This window comes from Canis aureus, chromosome 37 (assembly GCF_053574225.1).
Source record: "Canis aureus isolate CA01 chromosome 37, VMU_Caureus_v.1.0, whole genome shotgun sequence".
Classification (NCBI taxonomy): domain Eukaryota; kingdom Metazoa; phylum Chordata; class Mammalia; order Carnivora; family Canidae; genus Canis; species Canis aureus.
The window spans coordinates 24,596,780-24,607,271 of record NC_135647.1 but is presented as its reverse complement, the minus strand read 5'-3'; the positions used below and the strand labels follow the sequence as shown (position 1 = coordinate 24,607,271).

The following is a 10,492-nucleotide window of genomic DNA, read 5'->3' as shown; positions in this document are numbered from 1 at the left end:
GGCTCCCCCCCCCCCCCCGCCTGCCCTCGCGCTCCGGGTCGGGGTCTGCGGGCCTCAAGGGTCGGCAGCGGGGCGGGGGGGGGGCGCGAGGCCGCGGGACACGTGCGCGGGGTGGGGGGCGGTGCGCGCCGTCGGGTCCCCCCATCCCGGGCCCGCGCCCCGCCGCAGCCTGCAGGGCCGGGGTCCCGCCTGGGCCTGGACCTGGGCCTCGGGCCTCCAGCACCCTGCGTGCCGAGCGAGCCGGGTGCGCACACGGAGGGCGCCGCGGCCCCGACTTCGGAGATCAAAGGGGCGGCCGAGACGGGGCGTCCGCTGGGTGCAGCCCTGACCCGGAGGAAGGGCGGGAGCCGGGAGCAGGCGGCGGCCCGGGGTCAGGCCGCGGTCGGCCTCGCAGCGCAGACGCTGGGCCGAGGAAACGGGGGGAGGGGGGGCTGTGCGGTGGCCGAGGCCTCGGAGAGGTCCCTGCGGATGAGCGCTGGGGGGGCGCAGGTGGGGCCTGGGGAGCCACAGCCCCGACGGCGCGGTCCCCGGATGAGCGCTGGGGGGGCGCAGGTGGGGCCTGGGGAGCCACAGCCCCGACGGCGCGGTCCCCGGAGACGTGCTGGGCGCCCCGGGGCTGGGGGCGCTGGGGGGACCTGGGGGCGCTGGGGGCGCTCAGGGGGCGCTGGGGGGGTTGGGGTGCCCTGGGGGAGCCCTGGGGGCGCTGGGGCCCGCGCGGGCCGGGGCAGGGCGGCTGCGCCCCCTCGTCGCCCCCAGGGAGTCGGACCGAAGCTAGCGGCACCAGCACTCAGCGAAGCCCCGACTGGGGGGGCTGTAGGGTCACGGCGGGCCCGCGGGGACGCGCACGCGCACACGGCCGGTTTGTAAAACCCGGGTGAGCGCCCCCGGCCCTCCTGCCCCCGCCCTCGCGTCCGCTCCCGGCCCTCCCCCTCCCTCTTCCCCTCCCGTCCCCCCTGCCCCCTCCCCTCCGTCTCTCGTCCCCCTTCCCTTCCCCTCCCCTCCCCTGCCCCCTCCCCTCCCGTCCCCCTGTCCCCATCCCCTCTCCCCTCCATCCCCGTCCTCTCCCGTCCCCCCTCCCCTCCCCTCCTGTCCCCCTGTCCCCATCCCCTCTCCCCTCCCATCCCCGTCCTCTCCCGTCCCCCCTCCCCTCCCCTCCCGTCCCCCTGTCCCCCATCCCCTCTCCCCTCCCATCCCGTGCCCCCTCCCCCCTCCCCTCCCCTCTGTCCCCCCCTCCCCACCGTGCACACCCGGGCGGGCGGCGGAGGCTGCAGCGCGGGGTGTGGGAACCGGCCGACCCGGGGGCGTCGGTGGCGTCGGTCGGGAGCCAGGTTCCGGGCAGGACCCGCTGAGCTCCAGCCCCCCAGGTGCCCGGGCCGCCGCCACGCCTTCCCCGGGGCTTGGGAAGCTCCCGCATAAGGTCCCGGCGCGTGCAAGGCTCACCCGGATGCGAAGGCACAGGCTGGCCCCGCCGGGAGCCCTGCGCCGGGCAGCTGTCCCTCGGCCGAGCGGGCGTCGCTGGGCCCCGCGCGGGTGCGGGTGCGGGAGCGGGTGCGGTCGCGGGGGCCGCTCCGAGACCCGAGGGGCCCGAAATGCGGTCTCGGTCCGTTCCCTCCGCGGCCCCGCAGCGCTCGCGCCCCAGGCCCGGGCCGCTGCCCTCCCGCCGCAGGCAGCTGTCGGGGCCGGTCCTGGGGCCTGAGGGGCAGGTGCGGCCGCGGCGCGCAGGTCCCCGGCACCCCTGTCCCCAGCACCCCTGTCCCCGGGCCCAGGGCTGGGAGCGCTGCCGCGCTGCTGGGCGCTGAAAGCACTTTGGCTTTCTCAGTTTTCCCTGAAACGTGTATGTCAAGGTGGAAGACCTTTCCCCGAGCTTGAGCTGAACAGCCAAAGCTGGGAGAGCAGGAAAAAGGGAGGACGAAGTTGCCTGAAATTCAGATTTAAGATGGAAGAGGCTGTGACAACTGGAGGGAAGTCCACGTGAACCGCAGAGCAGAGAACAGAGATATGCAAACAAATATGTTCTTTTCCACCTTTTATTTATTATTTTTATTTATTTATTTATTATTATTATTTTGACTTTTCACCTTTTAAACCGTGGGAGACCAGGAAGCCGACTGAGCCAACCCCTTCCCCCCACGTGAGGCTTCAGGAATAGAGAGAAGGCTGCGTGCGACCCAAAATACTCGTGTCCTTCAAAAACTGCTGCTCCAGGCCACTTTGAGAAGAAGAATGTAACATCCTAACTCCACGGCAGTCCCATTAAACCCCTGCCCAGAATCCCTCCTGATCCTAAGGATCTTGTTATGGCTTGGGGCTAAGGAGCCTCAAAACACTGAATTACACGGGGCCACTGCAAGCCTGCAGGGCCTTTGAATGGCCTTGAGGCCTGCGTGTGGGGCGAGGGGAAGGTTCGGGGGTCAGGGGAGAAGAGGAGGTGCCTGTCCACCAGGGTCAAGGCTAATGTGTTGATTTGTGAGATTTGTGAGAGGACGTGTGTGGCCCTGTGCCGCTGATAGCAGGTTTGTGAGTTGTGTTTTCGAGTGTTTGTGAGTGAATGTGTTTGCGAGACTGCTGTGTGTGACAGTGCATGAGCTGGCATGTTGTGTGTATCTGTGTGTGTGTGTGTGTGTGTGCATGGGAGTGTTTGGCTGTGTGGCAACGTGTGCGATCATGCATTGGTGAGTGTGTGTGTGCGCGTGTGCCCACCGGCCCTCTCCATCCCGGAGCCCGGCCTTCCGGGGCCATCTGTTTCCACTTAGCAGCATCCCGATGGGGAGAAGGCCCGTCCTGGGGCCGCCCCGGAGCGCGCCGCCCGGTTCTGCTGCGTGGAAGGCGGAGGCGGGCGCCCTGGCCAGCGGGCCCTGCACCGCCGGGCAGCCACACAAAGAGCCCTCTTTCCTGCCGCCAGCCGCCCAGCCGGGCCCTCCCGGATCATAAACCTGCCGGCGAAGACATTCAGAAATAGTTCACCCGCGTTCCCGCGAGCATGTGCGAAGGCTGGAATTCCATTTGCTATAAAGTTTTATTTTATTTTCCTTGGAGGGGGAGTGAGGGGGAAAAGAAGAGTTCTGACCTAATTTATTCTAGGGCAGAATCTTGTATTTCATGCAGAAGTATACACCTGTACACAAAGCTCTGCGTGCCGCTCGTGGGCTCCACACGGGCGTCCACCTGCCGGGGTTCACTCAGCGCAGCCCCGGGCCGGGCTCAGGAGCGTGTGTGCCCGTGGGCAGGGCCGGTCTGCCTCCCGGACGCATCGGTGGAAATGGATCCAGTGACCTGAGGCCCAGCTTACACCTCTTCATTGTAATTTTTAATCAACACTGATGTAGTTCAAGTGCGCAGTGTCCGACATATATTAGGCACTTAATATAAATTGGTTGACTACATTAAAGTCAGATTTAAAATGTGATGTAGTCCTGAGAGGTGCTTGGAGTTGGTGTTGTGCGAGGAATCCGAGCCCATGAGGAAAGGCCTGGCCTCAGAGACCTCCGGGTAACTCGGGGGCTTTGGGTGGAATGTTCTAACAACACTTACCTCCAGGTTTCTCCTTCTGTCCCCCACCCCACCCCATTCCTCAAGACTTCTTCCGAGGGGTGGGAGCCCCGCGGGATCTAATTACAGTGGGGGGGGGGCTGCCTCCTTCCTGCGGGACCTGGGTTCCCTTCCGCTGCAGGGAGCGGCCCATTGTCACCAGAAGGGGGGATGGAAAGGTCGGGCAGGGACCCGGGACAGGGACGGGGCGGGCCCAGCAGGGCTGCCACCTGCAGGGGCTGGGGGGGGGGGGGCTCGGGGTGTCTTGCTGGAGCCCCCGTAGCGGCTTCCATCCCTCAGGGAACACACGGACATCCACTTAGTGCCAGTTCATAGAAAGACCATTTTTAATAAGAAAAGAGAAAAACAATTTGAAAGGCCCCGATTTCCGTGGTCAAAGGACATAATCTGAAGTACAGGGGAGTGCGGTGCTGACACCTGGCTGATCCCCCGCGGCGGGGGAGGCGTCGCCGAGGCCTGCGGGTCCGGCCCGCCTGCTGCGAAGGGCGAAGGGCGCTCCGGGCTCGGGTCGCGGCCTCGGGTCGCGGCGGGCCTCAGGCGTTCGGGTTGGTTCTCATGAGCTCCACGTCCGCGTCCACCATCTCCCGGACCAGCTCCTGGACCCGGCGGGGGGGTGGGGGGGTGAGGGAGGAGCTCGGGGCTCTCGGGCGGCAGCCCCGCCCCGGCCGCCCCGCGCCCTCCGGCGGGGGCACCCTGGGCACCCCCTTCCTCCCCGGCACCCCAGGCACCCCCTTCCTCCCCAGCACCCCGGGCACCCCCTTACCCCCGGCACCCCGGGCATCCCCTTCCTCCCCGGGCACCCCGGGCATCCCCTTCCCCGCCCCCCCCGGCACCCCCTTCCCTCCGGCACCTCGGGCACCCCCTTCCCCCCCCCGCACCCCGGGCACCCCCTTCCCCCCCCCCCCCCCCGGCACCCCGGGCATCCCCTTCCTCCCCGGGCACCCCGGGCATCCCCTTCCCCGCCCCCCCCCGGCACCCCCTTCCCTCCGGCACCCCGGGCACCCCCTTCCCCCCCCCGCATCCCCCCGTCCCCCCCCCACGGGCGGCCCCAGCCGGAGGGCAGGCACTCACATCAAAGGCGACCCGGGGCTTCCAGCTCAGCTTCTGTTTCGCTTTGGAGCAGTCGCCCTGCAGAAAGTCCTGCGGGGAGGGGCGGCGCTGGGCGGGCGGCGCAGGGCGCAGGGCGAGGGCCGAGGGCTCCCGGCCCCTCCCGTCGGCCGCCGCGCCCCGGGTGGGGACCTGACAGCCCCGCGGCGAGTGCCGGGGACCCGGGGCCGCTGTGGCCACTGCTCCGAATCCCTGCGCTCCTCTCCTCGGCGGGGCAGGAGCGGACACCCCGCCGCCCCCACCCCCGGCCCTCCCGCCGCTCCCCCCCCGGGCGGGGCGCACCGCCGAGGACCCCGGCGGGACCCCAGTGCCCGCCCCCTGCCCCCCACACCAGTGCACCCCCGACCCCAGTGCCCCCTCCCCCCAGACCCCAGTGCCCCGCCCCCTCCCCCCTCCGACCCCAGTGCCCCTGCCCCTTCCCTCCCGGACACAAGTGCCCCCCCACCCCGACTCCAGTGCCCGCGCCCGCAGCGGGCGCTGGTGCCCCTCATCCAGGCGACCTGGGGGGGGGGCCTCGAGCTCTGGGACCCCGAGGGCTCGCACGGGGGAGGGGGCTGCACACCCACAGGCACGTAAAAGGAAACCGAAGCTCACGGCCACCGCCGGGAGGACGGACAGGCCTGTGCTCCCCCATCCGCTCCCCTCCCCCCCAGCAAGGTGTTGGCAGGCGGAGCCGGGCTCCCGCGCTGGAAGGCCCAGCCGCCACCTGCCCCCGCGGGCCTCCACCCTCCTCACCCACCGAGGTGTCCGCGTCTACATGCACTACCGACCACGGGGTGGCCCCGGGCCTCGCCCTGCAGCTGCTTGGGGCAGCGCCGGCCCTTCCGGAGGCCTCCCAGGAGGGCGACTGCCTGCAGGACTGGCCGCAGGACAGGGTGCGATCCTGCTCGGCGCCCTCACCACCGCCTCTTAGTACAGGTCTCTGCAGACCACCGAGGAGAAAACCAAGATGAGAATTCCAGGATGATTCGGAAACAGAAAGAAAGGGAGGGAGGAAGAGAGGAGGAAAAGAGACCATTCTGGGGGGAGATGGGCATCGAGCTCCGCGGGTGCAAATGCTTTCATCCAAGGGTGCACAAGGCGGGTCCTGAACCCGGAAGAATGGGAGGCAGCCTGACGGGGAGCCTCAACCACAGTAAACACCCCCCAGAGAAGGTTCCCGGCTACACACAATGTTAGAGCCACCTGAACCAGCTGCATGGGGTGAAGGCAACAGATGGGTGATGCACCTGCTGCGGCAAGCCCCCCCCCAGGGATTTCTGTCGGAGTCCCCGAAGGGTAGCGGGGCAGGGGACTCAGGCTGACAGGGGCACAGGGGCTGGGCAGGGCCCTGGTCACGGCTAAGACCTCCCCATCCAAGGCTGTCGGGACGCTCTTGTGGATGAGAGCACAGCAGTCCGGCTTTGCGGAGCATCACCTGTGAGGCTGCAGCCCCCTGGGCCAGAGTAGGCCCCCCCCCTCCCGGGCCAGAGCAGCCCCCCACCCCTCTGGCACAAGGTCAGCAGTAGCCTCGCCTGACAGCCCTTCCTCTCATCACCAGGCATTTTATCATCTCACATCATCACAAGTTTGAAAAAGCCGAAGTACTATGGGAAGGTGTTTCGAGACAGCCACACCCCGTGGATTCATGTGACTTTTATTACAGTATATTGTTATAAGTATTCTATTTTATGATTCATTATTAATTTCTTATGTGCCCAATTTAGAGATTAAACTTTATCACAGGCGCGCAGGTAGAGGAAGAAACAGTGTATATGGGGTTTGGTTGGGCGTCCAGCTCTGGGCGGGTCAGGCATCCAGGGGCCATGGGGCTGGGAATGGACGCCCCTGGGGTGAGGGGGGCTCCTTACTGTGCCTTTGGGCCCCTTCTCTGACAGAGTAAGCTCAACAGCCCTCATTCTCCATCAGCCATCATTACTTTTTAGGCTTGAACAACTCAAACTCCCAAAGGCTTTGCATCTCACAATACGCCGAGGTACTGATTTCCTCTCCCGAGTGTTGATAATAGTAAAACTAAAGTTATTTCTGCTGCTCCTGACAGTCCATATACAGATTTTTCAGGAAAGGTAGGATACAGAAGTTAATAATGAGCAATTCAACACCGCATGGAGCTGGAAATACAAGTGGAAAAACAAATTAAATTCTCTTTCCTCTCCCTAAATAAACTTGTATGTACTTCCACAATACTTCTCTATTTTACTCTAAGCGTCACACAAAGATGGTCATTCTTTTCCCCCCGAGAGCTGTGAAACGTGGTGTCATGAAGCAACACCGCCCTCCCTCGATTCTATAGCCGTTGCGTAGCTCCAAGTAACGTGGTCAGTGTTTAATCACGCAGCACTTGCTGTAAATCAACCAGCACTGCATAGGATGCAATTCATGGCTCTGACCTTATGGTTAGCAAAACCCTAAAACCCAGTTTGGCTTCAAATGATCTCAGTAGGCTTGGGAAAGGGAGCTTTGTATTGTAATTATGTTTCCTGTATTTTCCTACAAGTAGCTCATAATATAAAAACAACTAGGGAACTACAATTAAGGAGAAAGAAAACTGGCTCTCCAAAGCTCAGACACAGACATCGCTACCATACGCCGTAAAAGTATTTCATTGAAACCAGAGACGCACCCTGTTCAACTTCCCAATTTAGTTTTGAGCCCAACTCCTCCGTTCCAGCCTAGCAGCTAACTTTAACCTTCTGCCAAGGCTCTGTCTCCCTGAAATTTAATTAGACCAAGAGCCCTTGTGAAGGAAAAGGATGAGGTTCCACCAGAACCAAGCAGCAGCTCTCTGCGCCAGCTGCCGGGAGCTAGCATCGAGACTTGTCCTGTGCCTCCCTCAACGTGGGGCGTCCGGCTTGTCCCACACCTCCCCTTCCCTGAAGGACCTTCTAACTTCCTTCTGTTGTGTCCTTTCGAGAGAAGAGGCAGCAAATGGTTGAGGCCGCAGGGTTTGGGGCACAGGGTGCACTTGGAGGGTGGCGTGGGGACGGTGTGGCACGGGAGCGCCGGTGGCTCTGGAATGACAGCGCAGACCTAGAACGCAGGGCCGCCTCCTTATGGAAGCTTCAAGAAGCTTCTTCGGCACGTGAAGAGAGAAGGGGCCCTGGAAGCTTGATCCCTACCTGGACGGACGTCAGCAACTAGCTGCTCTGCTCGCAGGACTGTGTGGAGCAATGGGGTGGCGGGGGTCAGATGAGGTCACAATATAGTTTCCTTTTACATTTCACAAACCTTCTCCACGAGGGCGTGATCAGCTCCTCGGGACGAGAGAGAATGATTCATCTATTTTTGTTCTTTGCTTCATTTTTGACAGTTCAGTTCCTTCTTTATTTATAGGCTTAGAGTCGTAGGATGACAACAGGGGCAAGAGCTGATTAAAGAGAAGATTTTATGTACAGTTTCCAAGATGGACTTTGTGCGCTGGGTGGTCTGGAGCTTTTCTTTAAAAAAAGAGACAATAAAGCTCTGGGAAAAATTTAAAGCATTTCTATGTGAATATGACATTTCCTGAACTCTGGCTTCTGGTGTCTTCAGTGTTTCCATTGCTGTTCCTTAGGTGAGCTATACAGTTTCAACATGTGATTTATTATTGTCAAATTCAATTAGGTTTAGCTGAGCATTTTACAGCAGCACAACAGCGTGAGCGAGGAGGAAACGTGCATGTCCAGATGCCTGGAGCCCCCTGTCTTTCTCCGGGGCTCCCTGATGACCGCTGCCTCGCAGACCTTCAGGAGCTGTCCTCGGCCCGCGGCTGTCGAGGCATAAACCCTACAGGCCCAATGCCAATGGCCCGGGTTGCAAACAGCAGCACGGTAGGAGGGCATGTTTTGCTGCAGCAATTTTTCAGGCTTTCCTGGCTTATGTTCTTGTTATAGTGAACTGATAAAGGGCCAGACCAAATCCTGGAAAAGTCATTAAGCCAGTTCCTGAGCCCACAGTAGTTAACATAAAATCCAGAAAAGGAGACACCATGCTGTGCTATTATCTTCTACTCAAACTACAGTCCCCTTTCCTCAGATCTCCTGGGTGCCTTTTTATCTCCATCAAGATAACGACACATCTTTAAATTACACCGGTTAGTTTTCTTTCCTCCCTTCACCCCCCCCCCCCCGCCCCCAGCCTTTTTTTTAATTTTGAGGGTTGTTTAACACATTAGATGCCTTTGACACCCACCCACTTTCCCTAAAATCACTGTGGGGACTGCTCTTAAATAGACTGATGGCATAGGATAACTTCTCAAAGTTCATGGAGTCATGCTCTCTGTCTCCCCTTTTCACTGCGGTTGTGTTGGGGAAATTTTAATATTTATTTCAAATTATGTGTTGGATACGATGTTTCTCAACAGGTCAGCCTGTGAGGTTTGCAAAGCACATCTGTTTAGGTGGAGAAACATTTTGAAAGCGTGAGCTCTTTTGGCAGGATGTTGTTAAATTTCTAATGTGCATATTGAAATAAATTGACTCTTGAGTGCTATAAATAAGGAGAAGATGTATAGACAGGGGATGTTAATAAAGAAAACTAAGACCAGTAAAAGCCCTGGTTACACATCTTCAAGAGTTTAAAATATGGAGCTGTGAGGAACACTGGATATTCATTTCTTTCCTTATACTTTTCAGAAAAAAAAAATTGAGGAATAGCTCAGGTTCCAAGGGAATAAAAGAATGAAACAAATTTGGTTCTTGATCTAACTTTATGCTAATGTGGAGTGAGCAGGAAAACTTTACTCTTGGGGAAATGCTTCTTTTTAGAGACGAAGAAATGCTAAGAACAAGACAAAGCAAAACAAAAAACCAAAAAAAAAAAAAAAAAAAAATCCAGCAAAACAAACCAGCAAAATGGACCAAGCCTTAAAGTCATTCAGAGTATCCCAGTCAAGATTCAGGACGTGCAGCCGGGAGTCGGTAAGAATGAGAAAAGTCTGAGAAAGTCTGCAATGTGGTATGTGTCCCACGGGGCAGTTTAAAGCCCTGCGCCCAGGAGCCTCCCCAGAGAGGGAGGGAGTCTCCGTGCGGAGGCCAAGGCCTAAGAACCGTATGGAACATTCCCCCCTTCGCTCCTGCTGCTGGCTATCAGCACAAACCCAAGCTGCAGCCAGGCCGCTCCTTACTGACAAGGGCCGATAAGAGACAAGAAGAAAACAGCGGGCTGTCCCGTCTGCTCAGGAAGCGGGACTCAGTGGGCCTGTCCCTCAGCAGCCCCCAAACAATGCTGGGGCTCAGCCTCAGGGAAATTGAGTCAGTCAGCACCCGCTCCAGAGCTACTGACAGAGGAGATAAAGTGGCAAAGGGAGCAAAACAGAGTGAGCAGACCCTGCACTGTGCCCCTGTCCTCAGTTCCCCGGGGGAGGCTGCTGGGGGGCACCTGGCACAGGGCAACACAGGACACCTGTGCACATAGACTGAGAGCCTGCGGAGCCCCCATAGCCTCATGGATGACACTTGTGCACCTAGACGGGCAGCTCGCGGAGCCCCCATCGTCCCACAGATGGCACGTGCACCTAGACGGGCAGCCCACAGAGCCCCCATCGCCCCACGGATGGCACCTGTGCACCTAGACGGGCAGCCCGCGGAGCCCCCATCGTCCCACAGATGGCACGTGCACCTAGACGGGCAGCTCGCGGAGCCGCCATCGCCCCCATGGTCACCTCCACCGGTGGCCTTGACTGTGAGCCCTGGTGGTGACCGTCAGGATGTCCACAGTGACCTCTTGGACGGTGCCTCCGGGAGTCTCTAGGATCCTGTGACCCCTCGTTGATCCCATTTTTCTGGGTTGGGGACCACTTATTTTCAGGTGATAACATATGTCATTTGGAATCAGGAGGTGTTAAGAGCTACCCAAC

The 10,492-nt window shown here is 60.3% G+C and overlaps 1 protein-coding gene across 1 annotated transcript in view; it reads right to left on the bottom strand.

Moving 5' to 3' along the window:
• Positions 1-3,851: 3,851 nt before the first annotated feature.
• Positions 3,852-10,492, bottom strand: part of GMDS (GDP-mannose 4,6-dehydratase) — a 575,871-nt gene continuing 569,230 nt past the window's right edge. The window contains exons 10-11 of the mRNA XM_077886286.1: positions 4,621-4,689; positions 3,852-4,145 (exon numbers count right to left, since the gene is read on the bottom strand). Coding sequence (XP_077742412.1) covers positions 4,083-4,145; positions 4,621-4,689 — 132 coding nt within the window. The 3' untranslated portion in view covers positions 3,852-4,082. The remainder of the gene's footprint in view (positions 4,146-4,620; positions 4,690-10,492) is intronic.